The sequence below is a fragment of the Paralichthys olivaceus genome, chromosome 10 (assembly GCF_024713975.1).
Source record: "Paralichthys olivaceus isolate ysfri-2021 chromosome 10, ASM2471397v2, whole genome shotgun sequence".
NCBI classification, from domain to species: Eukaryota; Metazoa; Chordata; class Actinopteri; order Pleuronectiformes; family Paralichthyidae; genus Paralichthys; species Paralichthys olivaceus.
The window spans coordinates 3,552,076-3,572,885 of NC_091102.1; the positions used below are offsets into that span (position 1 = coordinate 3,552,076).

Sequence of the window (20,810 nt, forward strand, 5' to 3'; positions counted from 1 at the left end):
GTTTATCCGAGTATGCGAGTGATGCATCTTTCACAGCTGTGGATCTTTGTATCGAGGCGCAAACTGTTGAATTTTACTTTGAAGATCCACAAAAAGCCAAACGTCGCATTTTAAACATAAAAAAACGCAGCAGCAGAAATTTAAATGTTTGCCTGAAGAATTTAGGACAGACAAAATATTTATAGTTACTTGAAATAAGCATGAAGCCAACCTCCCTGAGTTTTGTGAATTGTACTTTTATTAACGCAATATTTTTTTAATTACATCATTCGAACCTTCCCTGAGAACAAACATGTTAAATCTTTTACACTCTTTTAAAAACCAACATTGAAAACACGATCCGACAAATCAAACTCATTTAACAGAAAGAATTCAACATTAAAAACAACGTTTCATTGTCAGGAGCCAGTCGGTCACATTCACCGACACCCACACTCGTCCACCACCATGTCCTGGTAATGCCGCAGCACCACGTTGTCGTTGTTGTCGTAGTAGAGCATGGAGATGGGAGAGAGGTGGATGGGGACGCAGCAGGGCTGAGGCGTGCCGTGCGGGTCCAGGGAGTGCACCAGCGTCTGCAGGATGGCGTGGTTGGTGCCGTTCAGGCTCTCGCTGAGCGGGAACGGACACTCGCCGTGGCAGTAGTTGGCCATGTAGCCCTGCGGAGCGATGATCCAGTCCTGCCAGCCCACATCCTTGAAGTCGATGTAGAGGCGTCGGGCCTTGCACACGTTGCTGGGCGTCACCGGGAGGTGGACGGCGCTTCTCCTCTGCCTGGAGCGACACTGGTGGGGGTTGAGGGACACGGCGACCAGCGAGGCCTGGATCAGCGGCAGGGCCAGGGCTGGTTCCAGTGGGAGCGAGTTGCCCGGGTGAAACGGAAGAAGATCCTGCGTCTCTGCACTGAGAGGAAGCAGCTCCAACACCAAACCGTAGTTGCGTCCCGGTTTGCGCCAGTTCTCTGCCAGCGAGGTGAGGTCCATGGTGATGGAGGCTGGTTCAGGCTGCAGCTGGACGGACTGGGACAGCAGGAGTCTGCGGTTGGCCTGCGGGTCGGCTCCTCTCAACGTGGCTCGCGTGACTTTGTAGAGCGACACGCCGAGCGCCCGGGGGGCCTGCAGGAGCTCCACAGATCTGAAGGGTTTCCAGTGGAAGTTGATCTCCAGCTGAGCCAGAGACAGCAGCTCCACAGGCTGCAGCACGGACATGTTGAAGAAGAGCTGCTTCTCCACACAGGCCTCACAGCTGCTGCTCCTCCCCGACACCAGCCGGCCTGCAACACATCAGAGGGATCAGTCTCTGCGAGAGCTTCACTTTGCTTCAGGACTTTATTCAGGTTTTTACTTGAATGTGGAAGAGTTCATCCAGTTTGACTGAGTTATTGTTGGATTAGTTCACAGATCAATTACACTGCATTTCTTCAGTCACTTTAAAAAACGAATTTCCATCAAATGAAGGTTTTGTGTGACTTTTGATTGTTTGCTCTGCTTTAACATTAACAATGTTCTCTAACTCGTTAGCTGTGGACTCATCAGAGGTGATGGTCGGTCTCCAAGCCTGAAAGGTTTCTTCACACAACAAGGCCACTTACACATCAACAGTCGTTTTCAAATCTAAATTGATAAACTCAGTAGTGGACCATGTTTTCCAGACCCTGAACAATGATGAGTAGTAATACTTTAAAGCAGTTACTTCACTTCAGAGGTACCTTGGTCCTGCACATATCGGATGATGTTGCCGCGGACTCCGTACTCGGACACCGTGCAGGGCTCGCTCTCCTGGGTGCGGAGGTTCTCGGACCTCCGGAACATCCTCCACAGCGCGGAGGGGACGTGGCCCCGGGCCTGCGGGGGCTGCAGGTGGGTCCCTGCGGCCCGGGGAGGCCCGGAGAGCCCGAGGGAGCTGAGGAAGATCCGCTCCTGGCTCCTCATCTCCTCCACGTGTGAGAGATCACACGCATCCAGCAAACACGCCGTCAACAGCAGCGTCAGCTCCGGCCTCATGGCTCCTCTGATGCGGGTTCCTCGCCTGCTCCACAGACACGCACAGAGTCTGTTTCCACGCGGGACACCTCCCGGAGAGCGGCTGCATAGTTCAGATAATGAGGAGGTGAGAGGAGGTGAGAGGGAGGCAGCCGGGCGGAGACAAGGTGAGGGGGGCGGGGACATGTGGAGATTGATATCAGGTCACATGAGGCTCCTCAGAACTACAACTGAAGTACTAGTATACTGTCTGAAGTACTGTTATACTGTCTGAAGTACTATTATACTGTCTGAAGTACTGTTATACTGTCTGAAGTACTACTATACTGTGTGAAGTACTATTATACTGTGTGAAGTACTGTTATACTGTCTGAAGTACTAGTATAGTGTCTGAAGTACAATTATACTGTCTGAAGTACTATTATACTGTCTGAAGTACTACTATACTGTGTGAAGTACTGTTATACTGTCTGAAGTACTACTATACTGTCTGAAGTACTAGTATGCTGTATGAAGTACTGTTATACTGTCTGAAGTACAATTATACTGTCTGAAGTACTACTATACTGTCTGAAGTACAATTATACTGTCTGAAGTGCTAGTATACTGCCTGAAGTACTGTTATACTGTCTGGAGTACTAATATACTGTCTGAAGTACAATTATACTGTCTGAAGTACTAGTATACTGTCTGAAGTACAATTATACTGTCTGAAGTACTACTATACTGTCTGAAGTACTGTTATACTGTCTAAAGTACAAAAACAGAACCTGAACTACAAATACTTTAAATTAAAAAACACATTTGAACTACACACTTACTATCTACACTACAAAATACTGTCTGAAGTACTATTATACTGTCTGAAGTACAAAATACTGTCTGAAGTGTCTGAACTACAAAAATACTATCTAAGCTACAAAATACTGTCTGAAGTACAAAATACTGTCTGAAGTGTCTGAACTACAAAAATACTATCTAAGCTACAAAATACTGTCTGAAGTACTATTATACTGTCTGAAGTACAAAATACTGTCTGAAGTGTCTGAACTACAAAAATACTATCTAAGCTACAAAATACTGTCTGAAGTACAATTATACTGTGTGAAGTACAAAATATTGTGTGAAGTACTATTATACTGTCTGAACTTCAAAATACTGTCTGAAGTATAATTCTGGTGCCTCTGGGTCCTGCAGTGACGTTATGACACCACCTAGTGTCTAATGGAGGTACTTCTACTGTGTTTCATATTTTATGTTTCCTGAGTCATTTACATTAAAGTATCATTTCCCATAAACTTCAACATAAAGAGGAAACGCTTGAGATCACAGTGGGGAGGGATGACTCCCCCCAGCAGCTCCGTCCCTCACCCGGCTCGGCCTCTTTAACGTCCCTCAGAGGTTGAACGTTTACGAGACGTCCTTGTTTGATCTTGTTGCGGTTTAATGACGTGTACAGTTTGCACGCTGGGTGTCGCTCTGTTGTGGGTTTCGTGGGACGTGGTTTGTGGGCGTGAATGTGAAGGTGCAGTGACGTGAAACTGAATTTCTCCTTCCGGGACAAACTGGAAACTGTGGGTCGGACCTCCTCCACGTTATCATCGTCCCAGCTTTTGAAAACAATCTGCACAGATACATCAAAGTCACAAACGCCAAAGATTCTGTCAGTTCCAAGATTTTTTTTAATATAGTTGGCAATCAAAGATGATTTTGATTTGAATCATTATTTACAGGTCAGTATGTACAGTGGTCAAACCGAGAGCAGGACGCTGTAGTTACACTGTGTGTGTGTCTGTGTGTGTGTGTGCGTGTGTGTGTGTGTGTAGGAGGGGGGGGGGGCAGAAGAAGCTGACACTCATCCTTTCAATAAATGATTAAATCTAAAAAAAAAAAAAAAAAAAAACTTATTTCACTCATTCATTCGACAGCATGTGTGCATAGCTCAGACACACACACACACACACACCCACCCACAAACAAACGCACAAACACCATTCGCACTGAATAAATATACACACACAGTATATAAACAATCCAATTGATAGTTAAGACAATTGATAGACAATAATGTGCACAATGATTCTTATACAAGTCTCATCTGATCTCACTAACACACACACTCGTACAGACACACACACACACACAGACCTCCACACATACACTAAACTACAGCTGAACATCTACACACACACACGCACACACACACACACAACACACTGTTAGATTCAGCCCGAGCCTCTCAGGTCATAACTGGGTTTATATTTGAGATTTTATGTCTGTGCTGATGTAGAGAAACTACTTCAAATTTCCCTGTGTGTATAAGTACACAGTCCTCACAGTGTTTCCTGTGAGTACTGTGGAGGTGTCGTCTCCTCAGTTCTGAAATGAAAACGAGCAGCTTACTTAAAGGTGCAGTGTGTAGAATTTAGTGACCTCTAGTGGTGAAGTGTCATGTTGCAGCTGGATACTCATCTCACCCTCCCCTCCTCAACACGATAGAGAACCTGTGGTGAACTGCAGTTGTCATGAAAACTCAAAAGGTTGGAGTTTGTCCAGTTTGGACAGTAAAAACATGGCTGCCTCCACAGAGAGGACCCCCCCCCCTCCATGTAAATATAAAGTTTTTAATATAAAGGGTCCAGTCTATGGTAGAGAAAACAAGTCATATGATTGAGATGATTACACACCAGTGAAAACATCACTAGGATTATTTTATATTCAATTTAAAAATCCCTTTCACCTTAATCTTACACACTGAACCTTCAAGTGACTTCTCAAATCTGAAAGTGGTGACAAGCTGAGAGGCTCAGTGACGACACGTGCAGCTGGAAACACTCAGTCAAAGTTACAGCACTTGAACAGCTGATCGAGGCGTACACACATCCAGGGCTTTGGTGCATCATGGGACAATCAGGAGTGTTATTCTTCAGTTCGAAAGAACACAGCAGGCGCCGATCTGATCGATCAGTCCATATATATATTTATATCTTTATAACAATAAATCCATCCAATGACGTATGTACAAAGTATGGCAAAGAAAAGTCTTCTTTTTAAGTTATCAGCAGATGTCGTTGGCTCTTCGCTGTCTTGTCCGTTATGTCTCCAGTGATGTGAATGTTTCATGCTTGAGGGAGGGCGGGAGTCCGTACCGGCAACCTGCAGAGGTCTTCGACAGGGACTCATGGACCCGATCTGCCCCAGAGCAAAAGCTCAGCGGAGTCCATCCAGGGCTTCGGTTCAGTCCTGTAAGAGGAGGACGGGGAGTGTTCTCGCCACCAGGGTCATGTGGCGTTGACCTCCATGATGTGGTCGTCGGTGGAGGGCAGCACCAGGACCTGCTGTGCGTGGCTGTGGTTGAACGCCTGTCCGGGGCCGAAGGGCTCCAGCCGCGGCATGGCCACGCCTTTCTGCTGCTGGTCGGCGCTGCCCACAGAATGGACGCTGCCCCGGCTCCGGATGCTCGCTGTGTCAGCCTGGTCGTCCAGCGTCTTGTCCAGCAAGGACAGACTGTCGTTCTCCACGCAGCTGTCTGAGGAGGGCAACAAACAAACCAATCAGCTTCCACAGGATGAGAAAACAGATCGACACAAGTCCAGAAGATTTACTGAAGGAAATGTTGTATTTCACAGAATGCAGAGAAGATTAATTTCTTGACTAAAGTTCTATATTTGGTTGTATTTGTCTTTTATTAAGTTATTTATGATAAATAAACTGTGAAAAATATTAAATTCATTTGTCAAACTATTGTTGCAGGTGAATGTGAAATGTCTTCACACAAACACAATCCTCAGTGTTGCATTTTTCAGCTTCATTTAAACTTTAAAAGTTTGATCATCATATTCAGTTTGTTAACAACTTGTGATTCTGTCTTCGTACAACTCCTCCTTGATAAGTAACACTCTCACATCTGTGAAGCCACCTGCTGCTAGTGGATCATCAGCTGTCAGACACTGTTCCTGCTGCTTGAATGTCTTAAAGTGATTTTCCCTGCGAATCTGAAACTCCCATCTACTGTTTTCTAGGGGGTCCAAGCTTCCCTTTCTTCTTTGAGTTCTAAACCTCTTTAACGATCTGTGGGTGAACACTCAGAGGGTCTTACCAGGATCTGGCTGAATGGCCACAGCTGCAGTGTGAGGCAGGTACTTCAGCACTTTGATTTTGGGGAAGGGCAGATGTCCTGCGAACAGAGGCATCACCTCGATCTGCACCTTGTGGGTGGCATTGGCCGTCATGGGCATCGACACCATCCCGGAACTCTTCCCACACACCGCCCAGTTACTGCTGCTGTCAGCCACTGTGAACACACACACACACACACACAAGATGGAGTCACAAAGAGCTGAGGTTTTGTCTGTTCCAGTCTCTCTGGACCAAGAGCATACAATCCCTGTGATTAATCATATGATCACAAATGTTCTACAACTCAAAACCTGAACTTCTGTCCCTGCTGCTGCATGAACAGGCTCAGATGATGCATTCTTCTCCAGACTCACCTTCATACATGAGTTTGGTGGTTCTGAGTCCGTCAGTGTTGCTCTCCTCTGCAATCTCCCCTTCTTCAGGTTCAGTCAGTCGTGTTATACACACCTCCAGTCCACAGAGGAGGCCAGAGTGACAGTACTGTTCACCAGCAGGGGGCAGGATCTCAGCTCTCACACTGTACAATGTCTGACAATATATAACAGAGGTTATTTACAGTGGCAGAGTCTCTGGTTGTGGCAATAAACTGAAAACAGACATGTTTGGTTTCTCTGTCCACGTCAACATAATCAGAGCGTTTAGGGCAAAACACTTACAGTGACTCTCTCGAGTTGAAACTGGTAGTGGAAAGGTTTGAGGGAGGAGACGTCCTGGTTGGTTGGAGAGAAGTTGGCAGAGAAAACACACTGGAGACAGGAAGGCAGGTCATCCTTCCACCTCACCTCCCACAAACAGAACACACTGTGCTTACTGCACAAAGGCTGCACACAGAAACACACCAGATGACAACATGAGACAATAGTTCATGTAGTTTCTATTTTCTAGCAAGAGATCCTCTGTAAAACTGTCAAATATGTTCCCAGTGTATAACTGTCCTCACATGGTTGACAGTTTCATTTTGATGTCATTACACTGTATTTGATAACGTCACATTAATCCTGTGTTCTGGAAGTTCACTTCCCTGCAGATATCTGAGCTCCTCACACTTCCTCTATTGCTCAGACCCACTCAGGAAACAAGGAAACATTCTGACTGCTGATAAACATGATCCTTCTTTCTGTCATTACTCAGCACTCATGACCATGATTAGGGACTTTCAAATATCAAAATAACTACCATCAAATATTTTACAAAACAAAGACACTTTTTAAAGATGATTATAAAACTATTTACTGACGTATTCTCTTCTTAGTGACATTTGTCTGGTTCACCTGTTTTGCTTTAGTGGTCAGCGACTGCAGCTCCAGTGACGCATGCTGCTTCTCTGTCAGCTTCACTTCTGCCAGCGTGAAGTTCACGTCTGACACATTCTGCACACACACCTGGATGTACTTCCTGTTGAATTAGGAGGAAGGTAACAGATCAGACCTGACATTTATCAGTAGAGACAATGCATTCACATGGATTATTACTGTTGGTTCAACAATACAAATTAGCACCACTTCATGAACACGGTAATAATTTTAGTTGCGTCATGATTCCTCAAATGTTGAAGGTGAGTTCTGAATGGAGACTCACCTGTTTCCAGCAGAAAGCAGTGAGTGTTTGGTCTTGAAGGGGATGTAGAAGGTGAGGGCGAGCAGCGTGGAGTAAATCGACCAGGGACAGTCGATGGACATCTGTGGACACAGCAAAACGTTACCATCGATCTTTGAACTCTTCATGGTAACAAACAGCTAATGAGGGAATATGTATCTGAATGATAATGGTTACAGTAAATGCTGATTATTTCCCTCATTAATAATTTGGTTGCATCTGAGAAGAGAAATAAAATCCCTGTTAAAATACACTCAGTGGTTTAATTAAATGTATTATATATATATCAATAGTCTCAAATGCTAAAACACTATCACTGTCTACCCCTTATACTCTAAAAGTGTGTATTTGTGTGTGGGCCTCACCCTCTGGTCGATGGCGGTCATGGGCGTGTCAGGATGACTGTAGCTGCGTGGTCGATGGCGGACCTCCCCGTTGGTCAGCCTCTCGTTGGCGGGCCGGTCGGACCCGGACGGGATGATGCACAGAACCTCCAGCTGGAACTCCAGGGTGTGGTAGGGAGGGGTCGGGGGCAGGCTGATGCTGGTCACCTTCTCAGACGACTGGATGGAGAGGACGCTTTCACTCAGCAACTCTGAACACGAGACGACGACAGAACGAGAAGTCATGAAAACTTTACAGCAGCATGCATCTTATAAACAGTATGTAAGAGACATGGCTACAATGGGGTGATAAAGAGAAAACTGGTGGACAATGTTATACCAACGCTGGAGAAAAAACATTTCAGACAGGATAAGAAGCAGCAGCAAAAGAACTTCTCAAAGACGACCTTTCTAAATGAATGTAATTGTCAGATTGACATAAACTGCAATGAACCGACCCGCCGCAGGGTTGCTGATGCGGGCGGAGCAGCTGCTGGAGGGCAGGATGGGCATGGTGTCTGTGTTGCTGAGCTGCAGAGCGTCGCCTTTCTTCACAGCGTAGTGACCCGTCAGCAGAGTGAACTTCACCATCTGAGGCAGGCCGGCTAACAGCGGCTCTGAAAACAGAAAAAAAACAGCTCCAGTTATTTAGGATCACTAACACACATGCTGAACAGTAACACGGACGTTGAATGGAAGGCATAAATAAGCCTTGATAGTGGAGGAGCACAATTGATCACAGCTCGTCATTAAAACAAAGAAAAAGGTATTTAATTTATCTTTAAATCTAAATCTTGTGCTCAATTGTTGGAAAATCAGTCCTGTATCAACATCATCACATCCTCAAGCATCAAGCAGTAAATATCACACGTCATATAAAATCCAATCTGACCTGAGAGAGGCTCCACAGTGAGCTGCGGCTCCTGAGAATACACTTCATACTGGACTGATGGGTAAATGTGAGGCAGCACAAACTGCACCTGACCCACTGTGGCACACAGCTGACGCAATGTGTAAGTCCCCGGCTGCCCACTCTACACGGAAAAAACAGAGAGAAGTGCAACGTGACGCAACAAAAGGTGCGAGGTGAGGAATCATAAATCAAATGTTGAGAGAAAAGGAGGAGAAACAAGAAGTTCTCTTACTGGTGCTGTGAAGGTGATTCTGTTATTCCCAGGTTCTAACGTTACATCCTGCACCTTCAGCATCTGTGCTCCTTCCTTCATGGCAACAGCAGGACTGACACAGTTGGGCGTGTCTGGTGGCGAGCTGCTGTCATGACGACGCATGATCAGGTGAGTGTTTTTACACACCACTCCTACAGAACTGAGAGAATTGTCTGACGGACTCCTGTCGTGAATTTCATCCAGTTCTAAAGCAGGACCCGCGGCCGAGGAGGAGGAGGGGGGGCCCGCCGACGAGCTGCCTTGGTTAAACTCTACTGTCCCTGGGTTTGTTTGTCTCTGCGAAGCCTTCGACCGTCCGTGAGTCCCCCCGTGATCCACGTCAAAGTGAATGCTAGCAGCTACTTGTTGTATGTGCACCGACACGGGCATCAAACATCTCAGTGTGAGCTCCACCTGCAGGACGGCTCCAGAGTGCACGGACGCGGTCGCTGGGTGGAACTGGAGCCGTGTGAGTTGAGCAAACACGCCCATGCTGAGAGTAACTTTTTGGGCTGCGAAGGAAGAAAACGACATCAATGTAAAATAATCAGTGGTTAAACTGATCAAATAACAACCATATAACATGCTCCTGAAGACTGACCATCACAGTCTGATTAGATTAAATATACATGGTGGTCTTTTTCCTGTTTACTTACTGTTATCGCCAGACTTGGCAGCAAAAGTCAGAATTTCCTGACAAAAGTGTTTCCTCTCCTCTGTGGTCAGATTTGCGTCACCTGCCAACAAGGCACTAGTCTGCAGGTAGCTGTGGTGTGTTGTTAAGAAAAAGAAGAAGAAAACGGTGCTTTCGTGCAAGAAACAAGAATCAATCACTCACTTTGAGGTGAAAATGGATTCTTCTGTGATCTTCCCGAAGATGTAGGACAACAAGTATCAACAACCCTGATTAAAATATGACAGAGTCGGACTGGACTAACTTAAAGTTTCCATTTTGATAACTGAGTGTTTTTTCTATGTAACTGCCATTAAAAAGATGTGTGTAAGAATCTTTAAGAACGAAAGAAAACCTTGTCAAATAGAACCTTAAATACATATTTTGGCCTGAGACAGCGGCGGGTTGACATATGTGACCCTGGTGCCTTGAAGGATACTCTTCAGTTCTGCCCAGCAGTTTCCGACACGCCGCAATCTGTTTTCTTGTGTGAGTGACAGGGAGGCTCCACCCCTCTGATACATACGACTTCAGAGCTTCCTGTAAGAAGGTTTCTGCTTTCTCAGGCTCGCCCTTCCTCCTAATACACACAAACACAAACACACAATAAATTATGAAACAATTCAGATCACATATCGGTAAAATAACAACATTTTAACTCCATACATTTTGTGAAACCTGACGGTGAAAGCAGAATAATAAAATACACATCTGCATCTGGCGGTTGTTCTGCGTCAGGATCTTTGGGATCTGTTCAATCTATATTACGTCTAAACAGTTAGTTCTGTCACTGCATGATGAGTTTGTCCTCTGAGAAACGTGTTTGAAATGTTTCCGTCAACTGGACTTTTACGGCTTCACATAAACTGTTTAACTCTCCCTGGGACCGTGTGGGTGTTTTTACAAGTAGTGGGTTCTGGAGAAAATATCCTTATTCAGCAAGAATAACTGAAAACCTTCCTGTGCCCTGTTTGAACCAGCAGCTTTAACCTTCCTTACATGTAAAACTCTGCCAGGCTTTTCCCCACCAGTCTGGCAGACCGTAGCCGTCCAATGGCCCCGTACATCTCCATAGCAGCATGGGAGAGTTCCTGATGCAAGAGGTGGCCAACAAGGTGGTAGTGGAGGCGGAGGGTGAGGGAGACGGGAACGAGAGAGGAGAAATATAATCAGATGAACTGCCTCAAGTTTCAAGGAGGTTACGTCAGAAACATGTGGACTTAAAAAAAACTGGTACAGGAATTCAGGGAATGGATTTAATGCCAAGCTTTGAAAACTCCTGAATTAAAACACCAAACTGTGGCGAGGACTTGACTTACAAGATAGTGTCGTTCAAAAGCCTCCACAGATGACAAAGCTTCTTTTAGCTTTTTGTAAGGGCTCTGCAAACTGTTGACTGAGGAGGAGAAACAGAAAAGACTTAGAAACGAGGAGCACACTGTTGATAATTGTCTTTCAAATAAGAGTCAGGCTTTCTCATTACGCTTCGTCTAACAAGCTCAGACTTATTTTAGAGAGAAGGCAATTCAAACCCTCAAGGCATGGACACACAGCACTGAATACTCAAATAGACAAACTGCTGTGTTGCTTCGTGTCCGCTGTTAAAAGCTGCATGTGTGTGCCAAGACACTAAAAATACATAAAGCAAAAATTCAACAGGAGAAAAACAACAGTTCGCAATGTTTGGGATTAAAGTATGTAAATGACTGCTGTATTTCATCAAGTTAAATGTAATGACTTTTTAATTAAAATGAAATATTAGAGCAATGTCAAGTACGACAGGTCTGAAGAAAAAAGCGAAGAATAACTGGAGATAAGGTGAAGAAGCCTCGTAGAGAAGAAACCTCAAAATGTGTATTGTTGAGAAAGTATAATATCACCAAAACAATAACAACATCTAATTTTAAAGCACAAGCTAAGGAAGCTCTAAATTAAAAAAGGTTTACGACCTAGCACATATATTTTAAGACTTTATAAAGCCTGAAATTCAGATTACTGAGACTATTAGACTATTTCAGACTCCAATCAAATCCTGTAGATTTGAATGTGGCCTGCTCATCTCCATGTGGAGGAAAAATTAAAAGACAGAAGCAAAAAATTAAGAGAATCTGCATCTAATCGGTGCAAAGTCCTGAATCAGCTAAACTGCTGCTGATGAGGGCTGAGTAAGGCCAGTGGATCAGGATACATTTCAACTACAGGCAGCAGGCGAGCATCGACCGTTACCTTGGTGCATCAGGGCCATAAATTACAACCCAAGGGTAAAAGTCAAAAATGGGAGGAGGTAAAAGCTGAATGTCCCTGGAAACTCACATTTAGATTTTCTAAACTCACGCTAGTTCCATATAACAGGAGAGTCTCTCACCAGTCTCAGGTCTCTCATCTCCCAGTCCAGCCAGCAGATCTACAGTCCTGTTCAGGTCCTCGGATGTGGGTCCCTTCTCTGACACCAGGCCACAGAGTTCCCCCAGAGACTTCAGCTGATGAAGGCAGACAGGAAAAATAAATCTAATTTACAGAAAATGTTTTTAAACCAAATATTTACCGCTTGATATTTAAATTGATGCATAAAAGGAAACAAATATTTTGGTTTTGGTGCAAAACCAAAAAGCATTTTCTAAAGCAGAGACCGACACGAAGACAGATGCATGATTTTAATCAGAACATGATCTTATTAACAGCCTGATTGAAATAAGCGTCACCAAGAATTCATTTTCGTACCTTGTCAGTTGCGTAAGCCCACAGCCCGACAGTGTGGGAGCAGTTTGATGCTAACTGCTCCTGATCACAACAACCCTCGATCCTGTGCAAGACCTCCAGGCAGCTGAGGAACACCCAGCAGTCCAGCGCCCCCTCCAGCACCGACACCTCCATGAGAAAATGAGTTGCACAGTCAGTTCAGTCAGTGCCGTCCATTCAAGTATGAACAATTATAATTTCTAATTATTCAGCTTGACCGAACATTCCCTCGATCTGTAGATTCCATCATATTCTGTCGAACATACTACAAACTTTTTTTTTCCCCACAACATCGTGTAGGGGTGTCTGCTTACCTCGAGCAGGCGTAGCTCCTGGACACAGTTGTGCAGCAGTTCCAGTGCTCTTTGGGTGACCTCCCAGGGCCTCTGGAGGAAGATGAGTAAGGTGCACTGGCGGGAGAAGAGGTAGCTCCTCAGATCCAACAGGCTGGCCTCCCCTCGCTGGATCCCGTCCCTCTTCTCCATGTCAATGGGCCGCCGAAGCAGCAAGCCACTCCAGCTGCGCACTGGGGCGCAGAACGAGCTGAGCCAGTTAGCTGTATCTGTTGGCAGAAACATACCGTGAGAACAAAACCAACATTTTCTGACAGCGTTAACAGAAAACGCATGTAAATAAAGCTATTTGGCTGATTTTACTGTAAAGGATGCCGTATTGAAAATGTCTACTGTACTGGCAGGTGTCACATACCTCCAGCTCCAAAGTTCAGGACATACTGGGTAAAAAGAGCGTCGAGTTCATCATACTGGACCAAGGCATCTTCAAACTGCTGCAGCATCTCGAAAACAAAGGCAAGCTCTTCCTACACAATCACACAAACACACTCACATGAGAAACAGCTGCACTTTGACATTTAAATATCAGTCAGTTTATGTTTAATCTGTAGTTTTAGTGAAGAGCCAGACAGGTTTTTATGTTCTTTCAGTCATAACACAACCTCGACTACACTTTCATTGCTAATAAAAACATGTGTCCTTTCTTTTTTTGCTTACCTGGACCATGAAGTATTCACAGAAGCTCCAGCCAGGCTGGGTGCGTTTTTCTCGGAGCGTCCGCATGTCGTCTTCAAATCGACCCAGGTTCTTTGTGAAGGACATGAGGAGGAGAGTTCGCAGCTTGAGTAATAAGGAATTCCAGGACTCCTGAGAGCGAGACGAGTCTTTCAGAGGATCCGACAGCACTACACACCTGCAGCGAAAGACAAGACGCCTTGTTTACTCAGGGACTGTAGGAGCAAACACAACCACAGTGTTACGGTGGAAGAAAAAGAAGGAGTTTCCTCACCTGTCGTTCTGTTTGTTGCAAAAATCACTTCGGATCTTGTCCACAATGGACGAGCGAGGCAGGATGTTGGTCTTGTTCTTCTTCTTCGTATCGTTGGTCTCCACGACGATGATGACCCAGTCAGCTGAGCCGTGGCCCCGCAAGCTGTTCTGCCAGCGCATCACGTCCTCCTTCACTGTGCCCTTATATACCTCCGTATCCTACAACGACACAAAGTGCATTTAATATTAAGACCATGAGAGGGGGGACAGTAACAGCCCTATGGAATAAGTTTGATCCAAATAGCATCATTATATTAATTCTGCTGCAGTAAAAAGTTGCTAAAATGAATGTATTAATCATCATTTGTTTATTAATTATGTAAACACCAGTGATTATTATTACTGACTGACTGTCCTTAACATGGGTGCCAGTGCCTCCCACAGTTGGCTGACTGAAGTAAATGCAGAAGCTAAAATGGGAAATATTTTGGCAGTAAGATAACCGCCTGTAACCTCATCATTTCAATACAAATACAGATGTTAAGTATGGCTCGTATAGTTTTATAGCCTGTGCAGGTTTGACCCACAAGCCCAACTGTCCACACCACCTGCGATGCTGTCCTGCTGTTTGCACAGGATTTGCTGCCGCGTGTAAAAAAAAAGACAAGGAGGTGACAGCTCTGCCCGTCCACCATATTCAGTCTGCTTGTAATGTTAACAGACAGCGTGTTGGTGCTTTGACTGACATGTCTTTAAATCTAAATGTATCTAGAAAACTCTTCCAGCTGAACAACTTGTACCTTTTTACACCCAACTGTTTGTATTTTCACCCTCCCATTAAAAAAAAACAAAAAAAAACTTTATTGCTGTGACGGAGTAATGAAATTCTGGACTACACAACCTATAAGCAGGGGAAGTATGTGTATAAGGCGTTTCGAGGTTTTTGATTCTCACCCCTCGGTCCCTGTGCAAAGATACAGACAGGTCGATTTAACACCTCTTACAAAACCAAAGTTCTGTTTTTGATCAAATTTAGGTGTTTAAGGAAAAACTACAACCTGTCACCTTGGGATGATGTCTAACTATTCTGTTGGTTATTACAATATTACAATAGCTTTTTGTCGTGGATGTTTTGATTTCCCCAAACACTGAGAAGTCCAAGTGTCACAAAATTGTATTACAGATCTATTCTATTAGCCTGTAATAGACATAAACGCTGCTGATTCCATCCTGTAACAACACTCACTACTCCCACACTAGAGGCATAATCCTTGGGAGATGTCATGAGTCATGAGTCGATAACAGCACTTCCTTACTAACCAGCTGCTCTGTCAGCAGCACCAGGTTCCTTTTTCCCTTCTTGTTTTTCTTGGCTTTGATGTCGACTTCAAGCCCCTCAAAGTGCCTCAAGTCAGACCGTGTGCACAATGGGGCATGGAGCGTTTACGAGCAGATCATTTTCTTTTCAAATCTTTAAACAAACCGAGCTCTTAAAAACACTACACACACACAATAGTTTAGAAGCATTATATAATGACATTTTCAAAGTCAACAGAATTATGCAAACATTATCTGAACTCAGTGAACTTGCATATCCCATGTACGCCACTTTGAGTGTTATATGAAGCTATCTGTGACCTATTTTTGCCCAGACAGGATAACTGCAAGACCGACTCTATTCTTAGAGAGTCGACGAGCACTCGTTACCCGGTCCTGCAAACACATGGACTCAACAAACTGAATCAAATATTCTGTTTCTCCAACTAACAGCAACATTAAGCAACATAGTCGTCACTCATTGATTTCTCTGTGCTTTTATGATGCATGACAACTTCAAGTGTGTAGAATTTAGTGATATCTCACCTCGCCCTCCCCTTCCAAACATAAAGACAACCTGTGGTAAACTTCACTTCTCATAAAAACTCAAAAGATGTTTAGTGTGTCCAGTAAAAGGCTACTGTAAAAACAACATGGCGGCCTTCGTCAATAGGACCCGCTCCCTATGTAATTAAAAAGTATTTGAATATAAAGGGTCCATTCTAAGGTAAAGAAGAATTTATTCACGTACAATCCACATTTCTACCAGAATATGAAAGCTGTGATTTGCAAGAATTTTCAACTGGCCTCCTTCTCTGATTTTCACTCACTCTGTTGTTAGTTAAAATGCTGAGTATCTGAATGACTGAGGCTGTTGTGCAGGGTGTGTGTTTGCCAGGGTTGCTGTTGTGTTACCGTAGTTACACTGTGTTCAGGCACATACTGATCACATTACTTGCCCACTGGCTGTTTCAATTTCAATAAAACATATTTGGTACATTTTTGTGCTTCAGTGGTAGCGCCCACGTCAAGACGCTGCACTCGGAGCTCCACACTGAACCAACACACCTCTCTTCTGGTGAAATGTTTTATCTGTCACACCGGAGCCGTCACGAGTTTATTAACCAGTGAGAACATTTCCACACCGTGGTGTCCCTAGTGTGTGCTGTACTCACACAGCAGTCGGTCCAGTAGATGTGGAGGAAGGGGAAGGTGAGGAGAGCCTTGTTGCCGTCCTTGGGGAGAAGCTCCTCTTTAAATTGGACGAAATTAGCTTCAAGGTGGATCATTTTCGGTGCACGGCCGTACGTCCTGCACAGAAAAGAGAGCAGAGATTTATAGTATTAGTTATATGGTGTTTACGATTACTATGACAAACATCATAGACCTGTAAATTACAAGCTTCACAAGGATATTTAATACCATTTGATTCCCATGATGCAGTACTCACCTCCTCCATTCCATTGGCTCCCTAGGAAGTTGTTGGGCCAATGACGTATAGAGAGACGTAAACAAGCCCTGGTCTCCAGCACCTGTGACGGGAGGGGCAGGACAACAGAAAGATTTGAAAATGATGTCAGAGGTGGACAAATCAAACACCTCCTGGTGACACTGAAATCTAATGTTAACTCAATCTCATATCCTCCTGATGAGAACTGAACTAAACTTGTTACATCAGCAAGTCCCCAAATCTCCACATTTCACTACTTGAGGTTTGAGCAACAAAAGGACAAAATATATTTTGGGCCAAAACAAATGAACACATGGAAAGTGCTTGCATTGTTAATCAAGATAATTGAAGTGATAAGAATAAGAACTAACCTGAAAACTCAAGTGCAAATGCAAAACAACAGAAGTTTTACTTTTGCTCTCCTAGTAAAATTGGTAAAGAGATCATGTTGTCAAACTCCACATAGATTAGTTCCACAGCAGCAGTGAGCCTCAAAGAAGGTATTACATGTTATATGTTGCATTACTGAGCAAAGAAACCATATCAGGAAATGCATTTAACAGCATTATCAAGAACAAACTGACGTAAACGGTATTTCAAAAGACAGAATCTAAAAGACCACTAACACTGTTTGTCACAGATATTAAAACACAAGGTGAGGCAGAGATAAGCTTTTCATTTTAGATGATGTAGTAAAGGTTTATACAGCCCCGACCTTTTAAGGGTCACTGTCCTGTTGTGCTCTCTGCCTTTATCTCTCATGTTTAACAGCCTGGCAAATGTACAGAATCTGCTTGAATCTTGAGTAAACTTCTTTCCCCACACGCCGATGTATATGTCAGTGTTTGCAAAAATCAGAGAGAGTTTGTTGAAATTTCTTCTTCCCTTTTTGTTGTAGTTTTGTAATGATATCACCTGACCTTTCATTTACAGCAGGCTCCAGCCCAATTAAAGAGATTACACTGAAAGTGGCGTATCATAATCAGAAGAACAATTTTCACTGAAACAGAGAACAATGATATTATAATAATGTTCACCTGAATTACACAACTGATCTTTAAAACACTAACTTCATGTCCATTTCAAAACCCTTGGACATTAGCTCTCGATTGCAAATGTTCCTGCTTTGAGACACACGTCAGTCATTCTTAAAGGGACAGTTCACCGAAAAACTATACTCCACCATGCCGATGGAGGGATGGATGAAAGTGTTTGAGTCCACAAAACACTTCTGGAGTCTCAGGTGTAAACACTGTTGCAGCCGGATCGAATACAATAGAAGTCAATCGTGACCTCTTCTTCAGACGTAATAAAACATAACATGCCTCCATACTGCTCGTGTGGCATCATCGAAGTGTCCACAAGCCCCAACATTCACATTTAACTCAAAACGCTGTTATTCATATCATGTTTTTAGCCTTAACGTCCTCTGATATCTTTCTCAGAGGCAGGTTCACACACTCTCGGACACTTGGATTACACCGCACAAGCAGTATGGAGGCATGTTGTAGTTTTTCTGTTGTTTCATTAGATCTGAAAAAGACGTCACCTTGGCTGAAACTCTGTTTACCCCGAGACTCCTGAAGTTTTTGTGGACTCAAACTCTTCACCCACCCCTCCATCCATCTTTCCACGGTTGATCCATCCTCTAAATCTTCCCCAAACCTCACCACATGCAATGAACAAACCATGTAAAAATCCCTTTTGGTAAGTACCGCCTGAGGGTAAACAGGGACGCTGGTCTGTCACTGTTCAGCCAGTGTGGATGTAAACACCTTCAAACATCCTGCAAAAGGAAAGTCAGCACTTAAACTTCACAGTCAGTTCTTTTTGAACCCAGCGTGGTGAAGCTGAGCCAAAACAGCTCCCTGTGCTGACAGCCTGACTGCACTGTGAATCAATTAGTCTTGTTGCTCGTTGTATAAAAACATGGACACATAAAAAACACATCCCGGAATGTGGAATTTTAACTTTTGCATCACATGACCAATCAACATTGTGACAAAATGTTTCTTGGTCTGTTTAATTTGGCATGAACCGGTGTGACTTCATGTGAAACTGTCAGCTGAATGATGCTGTTAAACATCAGGTGTGAAAGGTGCCTCAGACCACGGTTCAGACCAACGGACCAAAATTTAATCCAACCAAAAGAGGTGGCATCGGTCAGGATCAATCAGAACCAGGGTTTGTTTCATTTGCAGCGTGGAAACTATTTTTTTAATTGTTTGGATTTTCTGAACAATGGCAGGAAGGTGAGGCAGCATTTAACAATGGAAGAAAAAGACAGTGGCTCACAGGATTGCATGGAGGAGTTTGATAGGTGATGACGACACGACCTACGAATGTCATGAAAAAAATCTTGTGTCCTTACGATGTGAAACCAAAACTAACCAGATGGAATGCAAACAATGTAAGAAAGGAATGAACCTTGCTTCAGACTTTCAGGTTCGAAAAAGCTTCAGTATAATTATGCTTTGTTTAAGACAAACATGTCATTTTAATGAATGAGCGCATAACGAGGTAATGGTGGGCCCTGCCATACACTGGTGACCTGTCCAGGATGTACCATGCCTCTTGCTCTAGCCCTCCTGAGACCCTCAATGGACAAGTGGTACAGATCGTGGATCGAGGGTTTCCAAGATCTGCAGCCCACCTCTCACACAACACTGTTTCCTGCATCCAACAACACAGTGCAACAAATAACAAACACTGTCAAACGTAGACTGTCAGTTTCATTACATATTCTGATTTGCAGGTGCCCTTTCCTACTTCTCAGGCAGCAAACACACGACGTTTGAAAACCTGAAGCCAGAGGATGCTTCGCTGATGAGTGTGGCAACAGATAATAATGAATACTGTTTGTGACACAAGCCTCGAGTTGCTGATTTTCCAACCCTATCGCAGAGATGACCTCAGGTGCAAACACATGGGACTATCTACCGATGGTGTCACAGCCATGTTTATGGTTCTGACTGCTCCGGAGCCACTCAGGACCAGTGTGACCTAAAAAAAGGAGCAGCCTGCGGAGGGAGGACAAGCTGTCACCCGGATCCTAAAATAAACACCCTGCACCGAGACGCTTCCAGGGGATTTGTGAATGGAAAACCGACCCCACCGCCCCGAGCATCATGTGGCGACCACTGTCTGTGCTGCCGGACCACAGACACGGTGTCTGTCCACATGGGGGCGGGGGACGACGACGACGAGGTGAAGTCCTTCCCCCCCAAAAAAACTGCAGCAACTGTCCGTGACGTTACATCGTTAGCTCGGCCTGTTAATCAATGTAGCAGAAAGCTAGCTGACGGCGACACCGCTCTGCGTGCTAACACTTAGCACAGACAGCTGCACAGCGATGAAGCGTGAAAACATCTCATCTTTAAAAAGTAAAAAAATTAAAATAAACCTCCAGTCCCAACACACACACACACACACACACAGACACACAGGCGGTGCTCTCCACCCGGCTGGTGTGAGTGTGCCTGCTAGCTTAGCTAAAACAAGCTAATGACACCAGCTAGCAGGCTAACTGTCACAGAGAAAATAAAGAGTCTGTTTCTCATCAGCACTCACATGTCACGATCGGCTTGTTTTCCATAGTATAGATGATGGGTTTTTCCTCTTGACTCTCCATATGTGTCAGCGGCGGGACTCCATGAAGAGGACATACAAACACAGCTTTATTATTAGTAAGTGCTTATGTGAGCACTGGCGTTCAACCGCTGGGGCCCGTGTCCCCACTGCACTTCCGGGAAGTACGTCGTCTGTGCGTCATTAAAGGACCGACCCGTGCTTTTCCGGAGTCCTACCTTTAAACGGACAAGGTCTTCAAGGAACAAATATATAAATAAATATATAAACAATAAATTACTGGTAAAAGTGTTTCACTGTTAAGTACAATTATCAGACTATAGAAATACCAAATTACTTGTTAAAGACCTGCATTCACAATGCGGCGTTAACACAATCACTCCACAATACAATAAAAGTATAAATACCACACAGTGAAAAATATTTGATTACAGATGAAATCACAAATATTACACTGTTAAAAAAACGACCATTATTATACTAAAAATCATGT

At 44.2% G+C, this 20,810-nt stretch overlaps 2 protein-coding genes across 2 annotated transcripts; both read right to left on the reverse strand.

Moving 5' to 3' along the window:
- Positions 1-268: 268 nt before the first annotated feature.
- Positions 269-2,138, reverse strand: gdf3 (growth differentiation factor 3). Its single transcript, XM_020105095.2, has 2 exons — positions 1,709-2,138; positions 269-1,273 (listed from the first exon to the last, which is right to left on the reverse strand). Exons 1-2 carry the CDS (start codon positions 2,001-2,003, stop codon positions 420-422), a joined length of 1,149 nt encoding a protein of 382 aa, XP_019960654.1. The 5' UTR covers positions 2,004-2,138; the 3' UTR covers positions 269-419.
- A 1,503-nt stretch (positions 2,139-3,641) lies between these two features.
- Positions 3,642-20,490, reverse strand: trappc10 (trafficking protein particle complex subunit 10). The gene is made up of 23 exons (XM_020105102.2): positions 20,300-20,490; positions 16,730-16,811; positions 16,455-16,590; positions 13,982-14,181; positions 13,690-13,885; positions 13,388-13,499; positions 12,994-13,241; positions 12,662-12,808; positions 12,306-12,420; positions 11,260-11,336; positions 10,940-11,031; positions 10,380-10,520; positions 9,924-10,033; positions 9,247-9,779; positions 8,994-9,135; positions 8,560-8,718; positions 8,084-8,313; positions 7,701-7,801; positions 7,394-7,517; positions 6,779-6,943; positions 6,476-6,650; positions 6,082-6,276; positions 3,642-5,511 (listed from the first exon to the last, which is right to left on the reverse strand). The coding sequence occupies exons 1-23, from the start codon at positions 20,358-20,360 to the stop codon at positions 5,264-5,266; spliced, it is 3,789 nt and encodes a 1,262-aa protein (XP_019960661.2). The 5' UTR covers positions 20,361-20,490; the 3' UTR covers positions 3,642-5,263.
- Between the last annotated feature and the right edge of the window lie 320 nt (positions 20,491-20,810).